The sequence below is a fragment of the Lipotes vexillifer genome, unplaced genomic scaffold (genome assembly GCF_000442215.2).
Source record: "Lipotes vexillifer unplaced genomic scaffold, Lipotes_vexillifer_v1.1 scaffold261, whole genome shotgun sequence".
NCBI lineage: Eukaryota > Metazoa > Chordata > Mammalia > Artiodactyla > Lipotidae > Lipotes > Lipotes vexillifer.
Window position 1 is genome coordinate 325,206 of NW_006778216.1, and position 22,938 is coordinate 348,143.

Sequence of the window (22,938 nt, forward strand, 5' to 3'; positions counted from 1 at the left end):
ATCTTCCCGGACCGGGGCACGAACCCGTGTCCCCTGCATCGGCAGGCGGACTCTCAACCACTGCACCACCAGGGAAGCCCAGGAAATTCATCTTTAAAGGTAACTCTGGTAACACCTTTCCGAGCTTCAGTGAAGTTCGGAGGAGAAGTGAGTGTACCTTAAAAGCTTTGTTGGTGTCTGCAGGCATGGCCATGGCTGCTCCAGTCATCTGTTCCTGCATCATCCGTGATTGGTCAGCAGCTGCAGCGTAAGACACATCCGCATGAGTGCCAGGGCGCAGAAAGCACCCAGGACCCTCGGAGAAGGATGGTCCTTACACAGCACTTACAGATGCTTGGTAGTGGGTTAGAGAATCATATGACAGTTCACTGGCCCTGTCACGCACTATGTGAAAGCACTTTACCTCTTCTGAAACATGGACATGATAATAGCAGGAGACGGAAGATAACTAAAGGAAGTGCTCAACTTTATTTCAAATTTAAGTAACACTAACAACAGCCATCAGTTACTGAGCAACTCCTACATGCCAGGTACTTCACTAAGTACTTTATGTATCCACCTCATCTACTCCTAACAACAAACCCAGGAGTCAATTATTAAGGTCCCTATTTTACAGATAGGCAAACAGAGGACTGGAGTGGTTAAGTAACTTGCCCAAGGTCCCAGCTATTAAGTAAGAGAGCCAGGATTGACACCAGCAGGAACTCTAGCCAATGAGTAAACTGATCAAAGCCGGCCTTCTTTCAGCTTCAGGTTTACAGGCTTGTATTGCTGGCGCTGGATCCCTCACAGGAGGGCATCAGACTCTGGGCAACTAAATACTGTCCCCATGATTACCAAGGAGAATTCAGATCTTCAGTCTGACCCTGGGGTTTTTAAGGCTCAGAATAGCTCAGAAACTTCTGACCACGTTTAAGGCATGAAGCACTGTATCTGACTGTGTTCACAAACAGCACAGCCTACATGATCACTGTGGCCCTGGCATGAATGACTCAGCATCTACTGAAGCATTTGCTTCTTACCATTATCTTGGCCCAAAATCAGAGAGTAAATGCTTCGAAGCCCAAAGACATTGAGGAAATACCAGGATGCAGAACTCACCCTAGGAAGCAAAAGTGAAACAATGTAGGTAAGTTATTTCAGAATTAACCTAGTTCACACACTTTTCTACCATCCAGAGTTGTTCAGAGTATGTAAAGGAATCACCTGGGGCAGGCTATAGTCATCCAAAGCACAACCAAAGAAGAAACACAAGTTGTGAAGGCCATGTTACAAATAGTTATAGCTCTCTGCATGTGAAAAGCTGAGCACTGGATTTGGACAGACTTTGGGGTCAAATCTCAATTCCTCCACTCACTTCACAGAGTTGCCATGAGGATAAACTAAGGTAATATATGGAGGCAAACTGCTCCTTCCAGCTAGGTGATAAATTCTTTGGCATTCAGTAGCAGGAACTGAACTCACAACTGGTGTGCTTCATTTTATCAGGGAATGCAAGCTTTGTTTAATTTAATTTTTCCTTCATACATAATGGGTTTTCAAACCATTTATTATCTGTAATCATAAAAACAACACACACTTGTTATATATAATAAATGTAAACAATACTTAAGTACATAAAATATAAATAGAAAGAGGCCTCCTGTCCTGAATTCCATTCTCTAGGAGGAATCACAAGTGTTGGTGGGCTTCATACTGAAGACTGTAGCAACTGGGAAAGCCATCCCAAGTTTTGAACTATTATCATCAAAGCTCTCCTTAGCTTAGGTTTCCCACCTTACCCCAATAAAGTTAATATGCTCGCATATAATAAAAACTAAAGAGTATAAGAAATGATACAGAGATGGAAAGAACCCACACTTCATTCCAATACTTGGGTCACACCTATCTGTACATAATGCTGCAGGTTGGTAAGCTAGTTTATATCCGGTTCTAGGCTCCTTTGTCCACGCGAGTATGTCAGGTGCTGAGAAAAGATAAAAAAGCTTTTCTCCAGCCCATGAAGTTTTTGTTTAGCCCACATGAGACTGGAAGGTCAAGGTTTAATAGAGTCATGCTACTCATATTAAATATAGCTTTTCTCCTCTGGGGGAAGGGCGCATAGCCAAGACTCTCCCAGCACCTGGTCTATCCTGTCCCTCCCAAACAACCAGAGACTGCTCTGCTCCAACCGGGGAGTGAGTCAAGATCAGCACTGGTTACCCCCGTTGCCCATTCTCCTCCTCCTCCTACTGTTTGGCTCCCTTTAGATGCTAGTCTTTGGGAAGCCACAGACAAAATAATCTGGAGAGACCACATGAAGAGGCACTGCTGCATTCCAGAGGCTGTAGCAGTGCTCTAAGAGCTCTTCAGATTTTGGGTTTTATTACTCTGGCTAGGAAAAACAGAATGGTAAGACACGAGTGTTGGATTTGGACAGGTTTGTGGTCAAATCTCAATGTCTCCAATTACTTCATAGGGTTTCCATGTATTATAAAATAATATATGGAAAATCCTTAGAATAGTGACTGGTACCAATGAAAAGGATTAATGTTGTTATTAGCAGTAATGTATTTTGGAAAAAAGAATACCAACATCCACTTCCATAAGCTCCAGGGTATGTACTGCTAAAAAGTCTGCCTTGGCCAGAGTTCCTGGCTTTATCTTTTAAATTTCTTGGGGTGGACACATCTGCTCTTGGACTCCTAAGCCCCAAGATGCTAGGGAAAAAGAGCCTGATGTAGGGCTTCCCTGGTGGCGCAGTGGTTAAGAATCTGCCTGCCAATGCAGGGGACATGGGTTTGAGCCCTGGTCCAGGAAGATCCCACAAGCCGCGGAGCAACGGAGCCCCTGCACCACAACTACTGAGCCTGTGCTCTAGAGCCCGCAAGCCACAGCTACTGAGTCCGTGTGCCACAACTACAGAGGCCCGCGCACCTAGAGCCTGTGCTCTGCAACAAGAGAAGCCATCGCAATGAGAAGGCCGCGCACTGCAATGAAGAATAGCCCCCGCTCGCCACAACTAGAGAAAGCCCGTGTGCAGCAACGAAGACTCAACGCAGCCAAAAATAAAATTAATTAATTAAAGAGGCTGATACATTCTCTCCTTTTGCAAGACTCATGTAAAAGTTGCCATAATCCACCTGTGGCATTGAGTGGAGTTTCAATGAGAAAAGCTCCAAAAACCTATTCCAGTGAAGCAGGCAAACTGGAAATCTTGTTCTTTAAGAGATCTCTGTTTTAGATTTTGGTTGGTGTTTTTATTAAATAGAAGGAAGTCCTTACCAGGAGGCATCTAATGTGAGTAGTTCAATTCCTTGCTGTAGCATAGGCTTAAAACGGAGGGTCAGTGGAAACGGGACCTTGGCTGCAGAGAGGAAAGAAAAAATTCAGAATCACTCCCACCTTCCTTTGTAGAACAGTTTAAGTGTGATGCACATATTCTTTCCCCGAGGAGGTGGGAAATCTGTACCATACAGTGTTTAGAAAATGATTTCCACAAGGAGATGTGTGTCACCTTCTGAAGAATTAACAGTCAAATGTCACTCTGCTCTAGTTCCTTGAATAACACCAGCTTCTCTAGTGCTTAAGAAGCAGGGGCTCAAACTGAGCTGTGTCCCCAAATCTGGAAAAGAAACTTGCACTGATCTGTTAAGCCCAAAGTGGAATACATACACACAAAGAACTACATTACTGAGAAACCTAGTTCATTTAAATCAAAGCAGCTTACAAACAAATTGACCAACAACTCACCCCAACACCTAGAAAATGAAGTCAAGACAGAAATAGGCTTCCCTTCCCCTACTCACTAGAATATCAAACTAGTTTCGGTTATAAACTAGCAAGCCACTTGTTTGAGTCCCTATTAGTAAAAAAGCAACCACATCATGAATTTATGATCTTTTTGGGATAAGAGCCATAAAATCAGAGAATATTAAATTTTTTTGTTCAAAGACTTATCAGTTTCCACTAGAGAACATAGGACCCGTGATAGTAGTGTCTCAGCAGCCCTTGGATTTCTGAATAGGGTCATGGGAAAGGATCACAGATGAAGTAAACCTGAAGTCTTCTGGGTCTGTAACTTACTTGTGACAAAGCCTGAAAATGTCATGTTGATCCATCCACCAATAAGAATCATAGGGAGGACATTTGTGACATTGCCCTTCATCATGTCTGTGAGCATAGTGGGATCTAAGACAAAAACACAAGAAACCAATACCTGTTACCACTGTTGGCAGGGACTTACTCCTATTTTCTGTAAGTTTTTAATTTAGTTGATAATTAAAGTTAATACAAGCTCATTATAAAAAATTCAAACGACATAGAAACACAGGATGCAGACAGTTCCTCTGAGCCTACTCTCTGAACATTTTTAACTGTTTTATCTCCTTCCATCTTTATATTCTATAAAAACGTACATATGCAATTATACATGAATATACACACAATAGTTTCTCTCTCTCTCTCTCTATATATATATATATATATACACACATATAAAGGGATACTATGCTTACTATTCTGCTACTTTTTTTTTTTGTTTGTTTTGTTTTTTGACTGCGTTGGGTCTTCGTTGCTGCGCGCGGGCTCTCTCTAGTTGCGGTGAGCAGGGGCTACTCTTTGTTGTGGTGCACGGGCTTCTCATTGCGGTGGCTTCTCTAGTTGCGGAGCATGGGCTCTAGGTGCGCAGGCTTCAGTAGTTGTGGCACATGGGCTCAGTCATTGTGGCTCGCGGGCTCTAGAGTGCAGGCTCAGTAGTTGTGGTGCACGGGCTTAGTTGCTCCATGGCATGTGGGATCTTTCCGGACCAGGGCTCGAACACATGTCCCCTGCATTGGCAGGCGGATTCCTAACCACTGTGCCACCAAGGAAGTCCCTATTCTGCTTCTTAATTTTAAAAAGTTAACATATTGTGAATGGTGTTTCCACATTGGTATAATATCTCTTATTATTTTTAATGTCTGCATGGGAGTCCACTGTGTGGTCACTCATCACTTCTGGGTAGGCCTATAGATTGTTTTTTTGTTTGTTTGTTTGGTTTTTTGGCCAATAAATAGTGTTACCAACTTCCTTGTACATAAATCTGCATGTTTATGTAAGTGTTTCTGTAAGAGAAACTCTTAGAAGAATTTCTGGGCCAGGGGATTTGACCATTTAAAACTGACTTTCAACAACAGTGAGAGGGCCTAACTTCCCATGACCTTGACAGTAGCAGTTTTGGTCAAGCTTTTCAATCTTTGCCAGTTTAATGGGCTAAAAATGACATCTTGTTTTAATTTGCATTCCACTGATTTTAGTGATGTCAAGTATCTTTTCATATACTTATTGGTCTTTTTTTTCTTGTAGGTTTTCTAAAAGACTTATTAAAATCAATTCCAGCATCTTCTGTCTAGGTTTAAAATAACTGGTTATCTCACCTAAAGAAATAGGTACTGAAATGAGTGGATAGGCAACACTGAATAATAAGTTATTTTGTTTTACTTTAAAGATGCTGTATTTTTCACATGACTGAGATCAGAGAAAGTAAGAAATCTGTTAGAGGAAAAACTGTAGGGCAGGCCAAGCAATCATGTCTGATAAAGAAATGGATGGTCTAAGGAAGCAGTCAGGCAGAATCTGGAGGTCATCTGTCAGCAGTAGGATCCAGGCACTGGATGGGACCCGGGACTGGAATGCTTTCCAGCTGTGCTCCTCGTTGTGGCCTCTCCCGTTGCAGAGCACAGGCTCTGGACCCGCAGGCTCAGCGGCCATGGCTCACGGGCCTAGCCGCTCCGTGGCATGTGGGATCTTCCCGGACCGGGGCACGAACCTGTGTCCCCTGCATCGGCAGGCAGACTCTCAACCACTGTGCCACCAGGGAAGCCCTGAGAGCTCTTTTTTTAATCCACTTTATACACTGGGGTTCCCTGAAGATTCACTGGAAAAAGAGAACCCCACTTCTGTAGATCCCTGTATCCGATGATCCCTAAGGTCCCTTAGATTACTGTCTTGTAAAATTTAAATTTCAAATAAAACCACATCCTCCCTGCCCATCCCCCCAATAATGTTAAAAGTCTTCCTTAAAGATGAGAGAAGGGAATAAACATACCAGTCATAGGAGAAGGAGGAACAACCTTCCTTTTAGTTTTTTTGAAAAATCCATCTTCTGGGTTGTTGAAGTAATATTTTCGTGTCAGGAAAGACTAGTAGAAAAAAGAACTTTTTAAGTCTTAAAACTGTGACATAGCACATTGTCAAATTATTCCCCCAAGGTTTAGTCAGAAGGCCCTTGGAATATGCTGTTACACTCAGAGCTGGCAGCCTACTTGGCAGCCGACCTGACACTTTAGCTGAGTCACATTTAAAAACAATTTCCCAAGAAGGGCAAGGTCACAATGACAGCAAACCCCACCAGGACACAGCTTAATTACTGACTTGCCCGCCTTCAGCTTTCCCTGAAGAATCCCCTTATAAAACATTCAGATATCTACTGCCCTCAACAGTGAATCGTGGAGCTTTTTTACTCATTTATGCGTACCTGTTTGGGAATGTATTTTCCATTTTCCCTGAGGACTCTGCTTCGAATTAGGACTTGACTGAAAAATACAACCAAGACAATGAGATTTTTAAAAGCGAAACACTAGAAGAAAATGAGAGAATAAAGTAGAACACCTATTTAAACACAACACAGGGCCTATTTGGCAATAGCTCTGTGCGGAAACTTTCAGTGTCCTTAAAACCAGTAGAACATATTTAACCCAACAATGAGCTTTCCAAAAGAGCATTTTTCAGAAGTGACTGCTCCTGAACAAAGATTTCTGAGGAAGGCACATTTGGGACATTACGCTCAGCTTTTTCTTACTTTATAATGAGCTAAGAAGGAACTTTCTCTGAGTGAAAAGAGTAGCAGTTGGATGCTACTCAGAAGACCTGGGGCCAGGAGGAGGGAGGAAGGGTGAGGATAAACGAAGGAAGTTCTTAAACCCAACAGAGAAGTGAGTACAAGACTTGACAGGATTGTTACCTGACAGACAACAAATAGAAATTGTACTCAGGATTCAGGCTGTTAGTAAGCTTTCAATAAATACTTATTGAATTAATAAATGAAATTATCTGATACTTGAACATAATTGATCATTACAGATAACAAAGTGTAATGCCACAAGTAGGCAGTGCTAAGATACAAACATCACACAGAAGAGATAAAAATGCTAATTTTTTCTAGATTTTCAAAGGTTGTTTTAATGAGGGGAATAAAAAACCTCCTTAAGTTAAATGGAAATCCTTCTTGAAAAGTGAAAAAAACTGTATACAGAAATGAACACAAGAAAACCGTTCTTGGTTTTCTGTCTACTCCACAATGTAGACCATCTGCTCTAAGCAGTCAGCCGGTACACTTAGGGTCCCGTTGTCACCTTATGCATATTCTAACTTCTCCATGTGCTGGGATTGCTCTAGTGCCCCCTCCCTCACCAATTCTACCTCATCATGCCCCAACACCCTTTTCAAATCCCACCTTCTCCATAGAACTCTTTTTTTTTTTTTTTGCGGTACGCGGGCCTCTCACTGTTGTGGCCTCTCCCGTTGTGGAGCACAGGCTCCGGACGCGCAGGCTCAGCGGCCATGGCTCACGGGCCCAGCCGCTCCGCGGCATGTGGGATCTTCCCGGACCGGGGCACGAACCCGCGTCCTTGCATTGGCAGGAGGACTCTCAACCACTGCGCCACCAGGGAAGCCCTAGAACTCTTTTTTTAATTGCAGTATAGTTGATTTACAATATTGCATTAGTTTCAGGGATACAGCATAGTGATTCAGTTTTTTTTTTTGCATATTATTTTCCATTATAGGTTATTACAAGATATTAGATATAATTCCCTGTGTTATACAGTAAAGCCTTGTTGCTTATCTATTTTAGGTACAGTAGTTTGTATCTGTTAATCCCATACTCATAATTTGTTCCTCCCCGCCTCCTGGTGCCCTTCGGTAACCATAAGTTTGTTTTCTATGTCTATGACCCTGTTTCTGTTTTCTATATAGATTCATTTGTATTATATTTTAGATTTCACATATAAGTGATATAGTATTTCTCTTCGTCTGGCTTATTTCACTAAGCATAATATTCTCTAGGTCCATCCATGTTGCTGCAGATGGCAACACTGCATTCCTCTTTATGGCTGAGTAGCATTCCATGGAACTCTTCTTGATGCCCAGTGGCCTCATGGAATTCTCTCTGGTCCTCCTCCTCTTGACCTCATTATACTGTACAGCTGACTGCTCTATACACAAGCCTACAGAGGTGACAGGTGATATGTTTCGTTCCCTGGGAGCTAGTCTAAAGCTATTCACGGACTTCCCTGGTGGTGCAGTGGTTAAGAATCTGCCTGCCAATGAAGGGGACACGGGTTCAAGCCCTGGTCCGGGAAGATCCTACATGCCGCGGAGCAGCTAAGCTCGTGTGCCACAACTACTGAGCCTGCGCTCTAGAGGCCATGAGCCACAACAACTGTGCCCATGCATCACAACTACTGAACCCCGTGCACCTAGAGCCCATGCTTTGCAAGAAGAGAAGCCATCGCAATGAGAAGCCCACGCACTGCAACGAAGAGTAGCCCCCACTCGCCACAACTAGAGAAAGTCCATGCGCAGCAATGAAGACCTAATGCAGCCAAAAATAAATTAAAAAATAAATAAAGACATCTTTTAAATAAATAAAGCTATTTACAATGTGGCCTGTGTACCAACACTGGACACTGGTCTGTGACGAGGTAAGAAAAGTCACTGAGAGTGAGGGTTTAGAAACCTTTATAGTAAATTGACATTGTCACAACATCCAAATATGTGATCAAAAAATTTTACAAAAGCACCAGTCTGAGATAAATTGGAAATTGAAAAACCAAAATAATTGGTCCTTTACCACTGACAATTTAAGAAGCACTGGGTCTCCAATAATGGGTAAGAATTTAAGCTCTGATGTTGGACTGATGGGTTTAAGTCTTTGCTCTGCCACTTGTTAATTATGTGATCTTGGGTGAGTCATTTAAATTCCCTACGCCTCCATTCATATTGTGTATAATAACAGATTTATTCTCATTGAAGAAATACTTCTTGAGCTTCTGAGTGCCATGTTAGGTGACATGAACAACAGTGATCAAAAAGCAAGTATCTCCAGAAAATTAAAGTTTAGTGGGGGAGAAAAACATTAATCAAATAACCACAGGAATAAATGTGAAATTCATCTGTTATGTCCTAGGAAGGAGAGATGAATGGGGGATGTGACTGAGTCTAGTAAGTCGAGGTCTTGGAGAAAGCTTTGCTGAGGCAGTATGATGACGTTGAAATCTTAAGGATGAGTAGAGATTACCTTGGCCACGCGCTGGAGGGAACAGCTGTTGAGGGAGGAGTAAGCACTATATGTCTCTGAGGACCTGAGAAAAGGCCATGAAAAGGCTGGAAGAAAGAGGACTACAGAAATGTGGTGAGACAGGGCTTGAGAGGTTGGCAAGAGCCAGACTATGCAAGGCCATGTGAGTCCCAATGCTTTTTAAAAAAATTGTGGTGAAAAATATGTAACAAAATTTACCACCTTTACCACATGTAAGCGCACAGTTCAGCAGTGTTAAGTGTATTCACATTGTTGTGAAATAGATCTCCAGAACTTTTTCATCCTGCAAACCTGAAACTCTTCCCATTGCACAGTAACTCCCCCATTCCCCCTCTCCCAGCTCCTGGTAACCACCATTCTATCAATATGTTCTGTGAATTTGACTATTTTAGATACTTCACATAAGTGGAATCATACAGATACTGTCTTTTGGGGTCTGGTTTCTTTTACTTAGCTTAATGTCCTTAAGGTTTATCTATGTTGTACCATGTAACATGATTCCTTTCTTTTTAAGGGTTCCACTGTATTTTAGTCTTTATCTTAAAAGCAAAAGGGGGAGGAAAGGAAACCCCTGCTGGTGGGAATGTAAACCGGTACAACCTTTATGGAAAATAGTATGGAGGTTCCACAAAAAATTAAAAGTAGAATAGAATCACATTAAAAAATATATATATATATATTTGCATCCCCATGTGCATTGCAGTATGAATCACAATAGCCCAGATATGGAAACAACCTTGAAACAACCTTTATCCTTGAAAGGATAAAGACAACATGATATATATGTAGACACACACACACTGGAATATTATTCAGCCATGAAAAAAAGGAAACCCCTCATTTGCAACAACATGGATGAACCATGAACACGTCATACTAAATGAAATGAGCCAGACACAAAGGGACACATACTGTATGATTCCACTTATATGAAGTACCTAGAGATAGAAAGTAGAACGGTGGGTCCCAGGGGCTGAGGGAGAAGGAAATGAGTCGTTATTTAATAGGCTCAGAGTTTCTGTTAGGGATGTGGAAAATATTCTGGAAGTGGACGGTGGTGACAGTTGCACAACAATGTGAATGTACTTAATGCCACTGAATTGTATACTTAAAAACAGTCGAAATGGAAAATTTTATGTTATGTGTGTTTTACCACATTTTTTTTTTAAAGAGCAAAAAGGAAATACTGAAGGACTTTAAGCTGAATTTTTCCCATATATTATGTCATTTAAAGTGATTACCACTGTACTGGCATATCCTAAGCACTAAGTTAATGGTATGTCCTATTTTCCTTGTGCATGTTTTATCACTTGGACTGAAACTCCCTGAGAGTAGGATCTTGACCTTGTCATATTTTGTACCCCAGAGCATACAGCACAGTGCAGGGCACATGGTTGGTCATCAAGAAAACCTTGTTCACTATAGATAATTCAGCACTTCCACAGGCTGAACAGAAATTCGGCTAGGTCTCTATACTGCTGAGCAATTTTGCAGAAGTGGGGTTGAGAATCGTGACCTTGAGGCATTTAAATCCTGAAGCAAGGCAAACTTAAATTATCCTATACGTTCTAAACACTCAGTTTCTCTAAGGTCTGCAAATTCTACAAGAAATTTTTAATTTTGCATTTTCATTTCCATTAATATCTAAAAATAAGTCCTTGTACTGGTTATAAAGGGAAAGTTCCTGTTTTGCAGTGGTAATTTGCAACTGAAAAACATTTTCTTAAAATAAAACTCTAGTTTTTTTTTTCCTTTCCGAAGAGTCAGTGTATTCTTCAATCTTGAGAACCACTTTTTACATACATTCTATTCCCAAATATGGTCTAATATTTTTTTATTTGTGTATTTTTCAGTTTTGGTTTAACACATTTTAGAAAAATTTTAGTAACTTTCGAGGCACTAAAACTTAATTTAGGAAACCAAATGTCCCATTTTGTGATCATTCAGGCTCATGGAAACTTATACTGTATCTAGAGAAATGTTTTACAGACATCATCTAAAATTTAATCCCCACGCCTGCTCTATGAGGCATGTCCTGGTGTCATCGTCCTTTTGCAGATGAAGAAAGTGAAACACAGGGGTAACTCGGCCAAGGACAGTCAGCTAGCGGGGGCGCGATGTGAACCCGGGCAAACTGACATAACCCCTGCATTTTCTTGCCAAAGGTCACGAGAGAGTGAGATCGCCGTAGAGGGGAGGGAGCTGACCTGTCGGAGACTTGTTCCTGGGTGAGCTTCTTGTCGCTCTGCAGCAGGATGGACACGTAGTGGCGAATCATGCCCACGAAGAAGGTGATAATAACGATAGGCAGGACCACCCAGAGGCGGATGTTGGAGTCGAGCAGCAGCTCCGGCCCTGCCATCTTCACAGAGCGCCGGCTCCCGGCCAGCTGTAGCCGGGTCGATCTTCACCGGGGCGCAGGTCTGCTAGTCGAGCTCGCCCCCGGGCCTTCTCACGCCCCTCAGCCAGGCGAGCCCGGAACCCCACCTCAGCCTCTGCCCTTGTGCCCTGCCCCCCGCCGGGCCGCGCGGCCACCGGCTTCCGGCGCGGAACTTTGACGTCACGGCGAGGCGCGCTTCGGTGGCGTTAGTGTGGCGTTGTACCGCGCGGGAAAGTCGAAAAGGAGGGGCAACAGCGGCTTCTCGGTGGGTGAGTGGGGCAGCGGTCGTCTCCTCTAGAGGCCCCGGCAGAGCCCGGCCTTTCCTTCTGGGCCTCCGCGCCCCGAACCTCAGCTTCCCTCAACTGTCTTGTCGTGGGATGATCCTCCCAGGTACCTCCTTGCGTCGTTAAAATGACGAAGTGAGGAGGGACTTGACCCCTGCTCCCTCCCCGGAGGACCTGGTCCGGGCAGCCCGTCCGGTCTCCCCGGCTTTCAGGCTTCTCTGGAAGCGGGACCGGTTAGCACGTGTTACGGGCGTGTGCCCTGAAGTCAGGAGGCCCTGACTTGCCTTAGTTTTTCCATCGACAGAATGGCTGGTAATGGTTATAAGTAGTAAACGAGGCAACGGATAAAGAAAACGCTTAGCATGACGCTTGGTAAATAGTAAATGGTAAATATTTTTGGAAGGGACTATTATAATCAAGAGTAAGTGTAGGTGGTAGTTAAGAGGCAGATCCTGGAGCCGGATTGCTAAATTGGAATCCCAGCTCTGCCACTGAATGTGAGAATAATGGTAGCTACCTCAAAACGTTTTGTGAGGCATAAATGACGTATCAAATGTAAAGCACTTAAAATAGTTTTTATTAGCTGTTAGTATTTACCTGCCTGCCAGCCATTCTCATTTAGCGAATATTCTCGGAAATTTTTTTTATGCCAGGTACCGTGCTGGGCACTAGGGATACCTGAAATAAAGGACACTGGGTTCCTGCTCTCAAGGAGCCCCACAGTCTAGTGCATTGTAAGGGCTCCTACATATACTCTGGAGCAGGGAAGCTGGAGTAGTAATCTCCCTTGGGGAGGAAGATGACATTTGACTGAGTCTTTAAGGAGGAGGAGTAATTTCCAGTCGGTAAGAGCGTTTCAGGTGAAAACAACATCTTATGCAAAAGCACTGAAAACAGGAAGGTTCTAGTTTACGGAATAGAACTCCCTGTCGTTCAGGCCCTCCCCTACCTCTGCAGGCTCGTTTCTCACTCTACGCTCTCGCTGTTTCAGTGTTGAGTTTTTCTCTGCCTGGACCACTCTTCTCATACCTCTTCTACTGGCTGACTCTTATTTCAACCCTCAGGTCTCTGCTTAAAAATCACTTTCTCAAAGAGATTATCCCTGAGAAATTGTCCCTGCTTTTCTTCATCACCGCCAACTAGACTAGATTTCCTCATAGCACCCTGCACTTTTTTTTTTTTGCGGTACGCGGGCCTCTCACTGTTGTGGCCTCTCCCATTGCGGAGCGCAGGCTCAGTGGCCATGGCTCACGGGCCCAGCCGCTCCGTGGCATGTGGGGTCTTCCCGGACCGGGGCACGAACCCGTGTCCCCTGCATCAGCAGGCGGACTCGCAACCACTGCGCCACCAGGGAAGGCCTGCACTTTTCTTTTATAACTACATCAGGACTACTTGGTACTATGTAGTAAACTCCCTGAGGACAGGGATTGTATTTGGTTCACAGTTGTAACCCCAGCACCTAGCACAGTCCCTAGCATATAGTATTGGGTTAATGAGTTAAAGGAGCAGTAGACTGTGGCTAGATGATGAAGGATCTTAAATGTCAGAGAACTGTGGGTTTTATCTTTCAGCAAGAGGGAAACGGTGTGGCTAAAGAGGCAACTAGGTAAGCAAGTCTTGAAAACAAGGGAGTTTTGAGCAGATAGAGGAGTTGAAATTTTCTCAGCACCTGGATTTAGATAGCATTTTGCAAAGTCTTTGGTTTTGGATAGTTTTCTTTGAGCTAATAGCTTTAACTTCTCAGAACTTAGCTTCTAACAGGTAATTTCTGTTCCCTGATTTGCAATTTAACTGAAAAAGGCTTTGGTCAAAATGGTTTCCAAAAGAAGACTCTCAACATCTGAGGATAAAGAGAACCTGACAGAAGATGCCTCTAGTAAGTGTCTAGTCATTTGTTGCTTTATTTCCTGTAGCAAATGTGTGAGGCACTAAAAGGGTTATAAAGTTCCTGTTTTCAAGTGCTGGAGTCACCAAGGCTTAATGGATGGGGCACACAGAATCTAGCATCAGGAGATTTGGAATGAAATTTCTGCCTCTAATTGCATGTATGACTTTGGGCATGCCCATAGTCTGTGAGTTTCAGTCTCCACATACGTAGGAGGAATCTACATACATAAGAGCTTAACTATTGTACATCCTTTAGGTGCTGGGGCACAAAGATACGACATAGTCTATACCCTTTATTTTTATTGTTTTTAAAGGATCTCTGGATTGGGTTGTATTTTAAACAAGCTCTCCCACTTCCCACCACTTTTCAAAAAATATTTATTTATTATTATTTTTTAAAATTTTTGGCCGCATTGGGTCTTAGTTTTGGTATGCGGGATCTTGTTGCAGCATGTGGGATCCTCCTCTGCTGTGTGAGGGCTTCTCTCTAGTTGTGGCATGTGGGCTTAGTAGTTGCAGTGGATGGGCTTAGTTGCCCTTTGGCATGTGGGATCTTAGTTCTCTGACCAGGGATCGAACCTGCGTCCCCTGCATGGGGAGGCAGAATCTTAACCACTGGACTGCCATGGAAGTCCCTTACCTTTAAAAATATTATGGTCCTCTTTCCTGCCTTAAGAATGATGATCTAGATAAATGCTATGATGGCGATGTATAAAGGAAAAGCATCATATCAAAGCAAGCACACCATAGGCAAAGAAAGAGTACAGAAGCTGTCCCTGTGAGAATGCAGTTGACAGAAGCCCTAAGGGTTCCAATGACAAGAGGTTGATAGTCTTTCATTCATCACACTCATCCACTCTATTAAGGCAATTCTAACGTTGCTTCATTAAGGGAGAAGAGTAGATAATCATACGTAACTTCAGGTACCTTTTTGTTTTTTGTTTGCTTATTTTTTATTATTTCTTATGGATTGAAAGCCTTGGGATGAAATCAGTCTGGGCTTTGTACTCAAAGATATGATGTAGGAGAACCTGCTGCATTCTTTCTACCTCTATATCCTGATCGTTGGTTCTCAAACTTTGGTGTGCGTCAGGATTTTTACCTGGAGAGCATATTAATAATTCAGATTCCCATGCTCCATCCCTGAAATTTTGATTCTGTAGCTCTGGGACATGACCTAAGAGTATGCTTTTAGTAAGCTTCCCAGTGATTCCAACACCATGGTTTGTAGACCACATGAGACACCCTGACTGCTTTAGAATTTGGCTGGTGAACATTTCTCTGGTCATTCTTGTTAGAGGTGGCACATTTTGAATTCTTCAAATGAAAACTCAGTAAGTGAAAATAATTCAATTTGTTGATTGTTCTATTTGTTTGTTTGCAAGCCATTATTGCTGACCCTTGTTAGAGAGAAAATTGCACAGCAGCATCAGTTCCAGTATAGTTCTTCAGGAACCCATCAACTTTCCTCTTAGGGTTATTGTTCTAGGGTTTACATTTTAACCTTTGCTTTACTATTTGTCACATTCTTGAAAATTTTGTCTACTTTCAGAAGCCAGGAAACAGCCACTTTCCAAAAAGACAAAGAAATCTCATGTTCATAATGAAGTTGAAGAAAATAACAGTGTCTTTGTAAAGCTTCTTAAGACATCAGGAATTACTCTTAAGACAGGAGAGAGTCAGAATCAACTAGGTAATAATTTTAATCAAAATCTTTTGTCTGGGTATAGTGAAAGGGCTCAGAACTGAATCATGGATTTTCCAGAGAGGCAATGAAGATTAGAAATGGGAACACCATCTGTCTTGAGATAAGGATGAAACTGAAATTGCTTTTTAGAGAATGTTGTTATTCTCTTTGGTACTGATTAATGCATATTAAGTAAAGTATGTCTAATCCTTTTTTTTTTTTTTTAAGGAAGAGTGTTATGTACTAGTATTGCTTTATGTTTTCTTGTGAAAAAATAAATTAATACCTGGAGAGCAATTAGATCTGTGTCAGAATAATTTCAGGAGAAAATTTATAAAGCCATGTAAGGCCCTACTTTGGGGGCATAGATGATTCCATCCAGCTACGGTTTTGGGTTTTGTTTTGTTTTGTTTTTTTAAGAATACTTAGTAGCTATCCTTTATAAAAGCTAATTCTGTTTTGCAGTGGGTTTATAAGAGTTGGCTCTGAAATTAGGTTGGAAATATCTTTATTGGTTTCATCAGACAGGAACCTAGGTCTTAGGAAAGTAAAACTCTGGTAGGAAGTGTTAAAGACACTGGGGACCAACTAGTCTTCTTTTCTCATAGCTGTGGATCAAATCGTTTTCCAAAGGAAGCTCTTCCAGACTCTGAGGAAACATCCTTCTTATCCCAAAGTATGTATTTTCCCCTTAGTACTTTTGTTTTTGCCAGCAGTACTCTGGAATTGGGAGTTTAAAGACACTAGCATAAAGTTGAATAGGCTTGAATGATTTTAGCTAATCGACAGCAAATGTTAAACTAAAAATCTTACTCTTTTTTTTTTTTTTTAAATGTCACTAAGATAGTAGAAGAATTCGTTAGTGGCCTGGAGTCTTACATTGAGGACCAAAACAGTTTCAGGAACTGCCTTTTGTCTTGTGAACATCTGCAGGATGAGGAAGCCAGGTGTGGAGACGAAGCACTGGACTGTTGCTGAAATTTAGTGTGTTACACTTAACTGGATTGGGAGGTGGGGTTGGGGCAGAATGCGAGTTTTTGGAATTTTACTTTTGATTTATAGCTCTCTTTTCCTCAAAGTTTTAACCTAACCTTTAAATTATTAAGTTTATGATAACAAGACTAAGAACCAGAATGTTTTCTAGAATGTGTCTCACCTGTGTTGATACAGTTTCAACTCCACTTGTCTGTGACTTAAAAGCTATCTTCTCATGTTCTGTATTTCTTATCTAACAGGATAGTTTCTCCTTAAAAATTACATAGTTAACCAATTTTACAGAGAAAGGATAATAAAAACATTAAAACAAGAAAATCAAAATAGAAAACCAATCTCTCCCTTTTTTTTTTTTTTTTTTTTTTTTTTTACAGCATGGGCACATCTTACTGTAAGAGCCTCATTAAATTGCTTCTGGGGATTGACATATTACAGGTGAGACTGCCACTTTTTCTGTGGACATTTAATGGATGTGATTTGTGGTGTATGCCCAAGTGTAAGTGGCTGGAGCACAGGGCAGAGCAGGGTTAATGGGAGAGTTTGGGCTTGCAACAGGTTACCACAGCCCTGTTGCTGACATGAATCTTGTAGGGCAATATCTGTGTCTTTGGACTGAGCTGATAAACCCAATACATCTTGAAGCCTCATTTATCCTGGCGGCCTCTGATTCCTGTTTTGTAAAGCTTCATCCTGTGTGTTCTGAGTACCTTGTATATCTCTGCCATATTCACATCTGCGTCATCTCCCATTTAGCTTCGTATTTGCTAATTAACTAGATCTTTCCCCTTTCCTCCTCCTTTCTCTCTTAATTTATTGATTAGACAATCAGTGAGATGTTTTAAACATCTCAAATTATAGAAATGTATATACAATGAAAAGTCTCCCTCCCACCCTGTCCTTCATTTTTCCTCTTTTCTTCTCTTGCACTGTTAATCTTAATTCCTTTTCATTGGAAATCTTGAATATAATTTAGTTAGCTTAAATCTAAGAGCTCTCTTGTTCCTCCAAAGAGAAATCTTTTCTTGCAAACTATTTGATAATCTGTTAAGGCCTGCATTTCATGGGTTAACAATTTTCATCATAATTAATAATGTTTTTGATTATCTGATTATTTTAATGTTGCCTTGATAGTCATTTTGTAATTTTTCAGAGGACAGATTATTGATAAATGTTTGTATTCCAACAGGTTATATTCAAAATATAGGCAGCATTCATGTGGACATACTTTTTTGTTTTTAAATCTTTATTGGAGTATAATTGTTTTACAATGTTGTGTTAGTTTCTGCTGTATAACAAAGTGAATCAGATATATGTGTATATATATCCCCATATCCCCTCCCCCTTGCGTCTCCCTCCCACTCTTGCCTATCCCACCCCTCTAGGTGGTCACAAAGCACCGAGCTGATCTCCCTATGCTATGTGGCTGCTTCCCACTATTTTACATTTGGTTGTATATATAAGTACATGCCACTCTCTCACTTCTTCCGAGCTTACCCTTCCCCCTCCCTGTGTCCTCACATACATTCTCTACGTCTGTGTCTTTATTCCTGTCCTGCCACCAGGTACATTAGAACCATATATATATTTTTTTAGATTCCATATATATGTGTTAGCATACAGTATTTGTTTTTCTGACTGACTTCACTATGAATGACAGACTCTAGGTCCATCCACCTCACTACAGATAATTCAGTTTCGTTTCTTTTTATGCTTCATTAATATTCCATTGTATATATGTGCTACATCTTTATCCATTCCTCTGTCAGTGGACATTTAGGTTGCTTCCATGTCCTGGCTATTGTAAATAGTGCTGCAATGAACATTGTGGTACATGGCTCTTTTTTTTTTTTTTTTTTTTCATGACTCTTTTTGAATTATGGTTTTCTCAGGGTATATGCCCAGTAGTGGGATTGCTGGGTCATATGGTAGTTCTATTTTTAGTTTTATAAGGAACCTCCATATTGTTCTCTATATTGGCTATGTCAATTTACATTCCCGCCAGGTGGAATTCTTATAATGAGGATTTCAATTAGGCAGGGTTTTTCCTCCAAGAACTCTTGTTGGAGAGAATTACAGCTAATTATACATTTCTGTCGTACATTTCGAGACAATCTCCTAACTCCCTATGTCTTCTTTTTTAGCCTGCCATTATCAAAATCTTATTTGAAAAGTTGCCAGAATTTATTTTCAAAAAGTAAGTGGAGTTACTCTGGAATGCTCAAAGTACCCTGGTGTACTTAGGTTTCTCTCTGAAAAGGTTGCTCTGAAGCATCATTGGTATGTCTGAAGATCATATTTATTATGACTCCAGATTCTTAAATGACTACTGAAGTTTTACTGGGGTGACTTTCTTTGAAATTTCATCTATTTATATGTCCATGTATTCCTAAGATACACAATAAACTGGTAATAGTGGTTGTCTCCCAGGAGTGGAGCCACTTGGCTGGAGTTGTATATTCTCTGAATACTGTTCTTTACCTTTTCAGTTTTATACTGCATATGAGCTACCATTTTTAAAAATTTACTTTAAGGGAATTTCCTGGCAGTCCAGTGGTTAGGATTCCGGGCTTTCACTCTCTTGGGGCCTGGGTTTGATCCTTGGTCGGAGGAACTAAGATCCTGCAAGCTGCGTGGTGTGGCCCCCGCAAAAAATTCTTTTCTACTTTTTTTTTTTCTTTTTTACTTTAAAAAATAACTAAGGGAGTTCCCTGGTGGCGCAGTGGTTAAGAATCTGCCTGCCAATGCAGGGGACGCGGGTTCGAGCCCTGGTCCGAGAAGATCCCACATGCCGCAGAGCAACTAAGCTCATGGGCCACAGCTACTGGGCCTGCACTCTAGAGCCTGCCAGCCACAACTACTGAGCCCACATGCCACAACTACTGAAGCCCGCGCACCTAGAGCCCATGCTCCGCAACAAGAGAAGCCACTGCAGTGATAAGCCCACACACTGCAATGAAGAGTAGCCCCCGCTCACCATAACTAGAGAAAGCCTGTGTGCAGCAACGAAGACCCAATGCAGCCAAAAATAAAAATGAATAAATTTACTTAAAAATAGTAATAATAAAAAAATAAGAGAAAAAAAGAGCAGCCTAACAGAAAAGTACATAAAGGTCATGAATAGACAGTCACGGAGAAGAAATATGAGAGCATTAAACACTTTTTTTTAATGCTCAAGTTCATTAATAGTCAAATACAACAATTTCAAACAATAAATAGAATTTTTTTCCCTCGCAAAGGATCTCCCTTTTTGAGTGCGATGAACAGGCATGCTCATATATCACTGGTAAACATATAAAGCAGTGTAATTACTCTGAAGGGCAGTAGCTTGTGTATATCAAAACCTAAGATTTTGCATACCCTTTAATGTTTAGCCATGCCTCCAAATTTATCCTAAGGCAATACCTATGAATGAAAACAGTAATGAATAATATTACTGTTTAAAGTAACAAAAATTGTAAACTGAGATATTCAACTATAGGAGATTGGTTAAGTAAATTAGGTATATCCACATAATGGAATATCATGTGGACATTAAAAATTATAAAGAGGATTATTTAATACCATGCATTAATTGAAAAAACAGGCTACAAATCAGTATTTACAGTTCCACTCAGTATTTTGTTAAAGGTACATACATAAACATTTACATAGATACATATACGCATGTATATCAATGGTGGACCTCTCTGGGAGAGAGGATTTAGGTCATTTTTATTTCCTCCTTTTTAATATGTGCTGCTTCTGGGTCTTGTATGTAACAATAGTAAACTTGAAGATTTATCTTTAGAAATTTATGATTTGCCTGAATGGCATATGCACTATGCTTTGTGTCCTGGCTAAGTCTTTTTTAGCAGTTAAATTTGTCTATAGTAAACAAAGACTGAGAATGCTGTCAAGAAGAGGAGCTGGAGGTGGTCCAAAAGTTAGATATAGGAGGCTGGGAAGAAGGCAGAGACTGTCATTTTAGGGGAAATAATACTAGAAAGTTATTTATAATAATTTATTATGAATATTAATGATAATTAATGATTGTTAATAAATATTGTTATATTAATGATAATACTAATACTGAGCCAACTTCTCTGCATCCGTAAGTGGTTTTCAGTACTTTGACGTAGTCTAAATCTAGCCTTCTGTTTCCATAGTGGTAAAAATTACTTGCATTTCTTGGTACTTTATCAAATTGATGTAATTAGTTTTTACCTCTTATTTTATTTATTGTTTTAAACTTTATTTTATTTATTTTTTTAATTTATTTTGGCTGCTTTGGGCCTTGTGCGCAGGCTTTCTCTAGTTGCCGCGAGCAGGGGCTACTCTTTGTTGCGGTGCATGGGCTTCTCATGGCGGTGGCTTCTGTTGCTGCAGAGCATGGGCTCTAGGCGCGCGCACTCAGTAGTTGTGGCTCACGGGCTCTAGAGCGCAGGCTCAGTAGTTGTGGCACATGGGCTTAGTTGCTTTGCGGCATGTGGGACCTTCCCGAGCCAGGGCTTGAACCCGTGTTCCCTGCATTGGCAGGCGGAGTCTTAACCACTGCACCGCCAGGGAAGTCCCCGTTGTTTACCTTTAAAAACAATTTATCTTGCTCAATTTGTTAAAGTTTGTTACCTTTATTTTTTTTAATTGTTCATATATTTTAAGAGATACTCTTCAGACTTTTCTTCCCCTCTCTAAACCCTCCCCAGATATAGCAACTAACAGTTTAGTGCAGCTTCCTCCAGACATCTTTCTCAACATACATAAGCATATGTCTCATGCTTTTTTTTGTATTACCTGTGTGTTTAGCGCAGTGTGCAACGCATGGTAAGTGTTTAGTAAATGTTAACTGAATGGCTGAAATGTTATATGCAGTATTAATGCTTGCTGCTGTGTAAGTCAGAAAGGCTACTTTCCTGACTTCTTATCCATCCTAACATTCAGCGTGAACAGTGATGGACTCAACATGCCTCGACTCATCATCAATCAACTGAAGTGGCTTGACAGAGTTGTGGATAGTAAGGTAAGTTGGGGACTTTTTCTGTCTCTTGGATTTATAGAGAGTATGTTTTCCACACTTAACCAAACTTTTGGCATTTGCATGGTATTTTTTCCTTTCTAAACAAAGAATTCATATTTTTCTGTCTATCTTTTTTAGCTTTAATAATTTGAAAACCATGGTTATTTCACCCATTAAATTTCTCTAAAATAAGAAGTGTATCTAATTATGATGACTGGATGTCATTTATTAAATAAATATTTGGAAGGAATTCATTAACTTCTCAAAGTACAGAGATTATTATTATGTTTTATTTCTCAAAAGCAATGAGATCCGAAACCATCCTACTTCACTGCAAATGCGTTACTTTAATTACATTTTGAGGAAAATTTCTTTGGGTTTATGTTGCTTGTTATTAAGCACCTTGGTAAAGTTGAATCTGTCTTGAGCCTGTTGCTTAAGGCCCATTTTTTTCCAGAGTTCTTAAATCACTCTACCAATTTTTGTCAGACATTCAAAGGCTAAATCTTTATTTGGAAGAACATGAGTTTTGGAATCTCATCTGGGCTGCAATTTTGGGTCTGCCACTTATTAATTGTGTATCCTTGAGCCACACATACCCCCTACATTTTAAAAATGGGAATACAGTTGTGAAGATTAAGTGAAATAAAGACAGTAGAAACGGGGAAAAAAAAAGCAAAAGAGCCCCCAATTGTTGGACTTCCCTGGTAGTCCAGTGGTTAAGACTCTGCACTCTCCCTGCCAGGGGCCCGGGTTCAATCCCTGGTCGGGGAACTAATATCTCACAAGCTGCTCGGTGCAGCCAAAAAATTTTTTAAAAAGTATTAAATAATATGACATCCAGCCTATTTTTTTTCTATGTACCATCTCATGTGTGAAAATCTCTGGGTCACTTACCTCTGATTTTAGGCTTTGAGCTTGAGTGTGTGTGTAGTTGTCGTATTGTACACAAAATAATTCCAGCTCTACATTTCATGAGTAGGAGGTCTTTCTCTATTCTGGGTAATGTTACAATTCTAATAGTCTCCTCCACTGCAGGATCTCACCACCAAGATCATGCAGCTAATCAGTATTGCTCCAGTGTACCTGCAGCATGACTTTGTCACCAGCCTACCTGAGATCCTAGCGGATTCCCAGCATGCTGATGTGGGGAAAGAACTCAGGTGGGTAAGCACCTCGTTGGCATCTTGAGCAAGACTTCACTTTGGGAGCCTTATCATTGCAGTATAAAAAGAGTAGTAATAATGTGTTTCTTTTTTTTATAAAAGAGGATGATACCCATCTTTCTAGGGTATGGAATTTGACTTGCTTTTCTAATAATGAGTGGGTTGTTTTTTTTTTTTTTGGCTGCGTTATGTCTTTGTTGCTGTGCAT

At 41.0% G+C, this 22,938-nt stretch overlaps 2 protein-coding genes across 2 annotated transcripts in view; one reads left to right on the plus strand and one right to left on the minus strand.

Annotated features, from left to right (window-relative positions):
* EMC3 (ER membrane protein complex subunit 3) overlaps positions 1–11,850 on the minus strand; it is a 15,707-nt gene extending 3,857 nt beyond the window's left edge. Inside the window, exons 1-7 of the mRNA XM_007451540.1 lie at positions 11,548–11,850; positions 6,497–6,554; positions 6,068–6,161; positions 4,066–4,170; positions 3,265–3,346; positions 1,023–1,102; positions 158–240 (exon numbers count right to left, since the gene is read on the minus strand). Of these exons, the coding sequence (XP_007451602.1) occupies positions 158–240; positions 1,023–1,102; positions 3,265–3,346; positions 4,066–4,170; positions 6,068–6,161; positions 6,497–6,554; positions 11,548–11,702 (657 nt within the window). The 5' untranslated portion in view covers positions 11,703–11,850. The remainder of the gene's footprint in view (positions 1–157; positions 241–1,022; positions 1,103–3,264; positions 3,347–4,065; positions 4,171–6,067; positions 6,162–6,496; positions 6,555–11,547) is intronic.
* Positions 11,851–13,816: 1,966 nt separating this feature from the next.
* FANCD2 (FA complementation group D2) overlaps positions 13,817–22,938 on the plus strand; it is a 53,846-nt gene continuing 44,724 nt past the window's right edge. Inside the window, exons 1-8 of the mRNA XM_007451541.1 lie at positions 13,817–13,880; positions 15,444–15,584; positions 16,187–16,254; positions 16,422–16,525; positions 16,946–17,006; positions 18,713–18,765; positions 21,489–21,567; positions 22,603–22,727. Coding sequence (XP_007451603.1) covers positions 13,817–13,880; positions 15,444–15,584; positions 16,187–16,254; positions 16,422–16,525; positions 16,946–17,006; positions 18,713–18,765; positions 21,489–21,567; positions 22,603–22,727 — 695 coding nt within the window. The remainder of the gene's footprint in view (positions 13,881–15,443; positions 15,585–16,186; positions 16,255–16,421; positions 16,526–16,945; positions 17,007–18,712; positions 18,766–21,488; positions 21,568–22,602; positions 22,728–22,938) is intronic.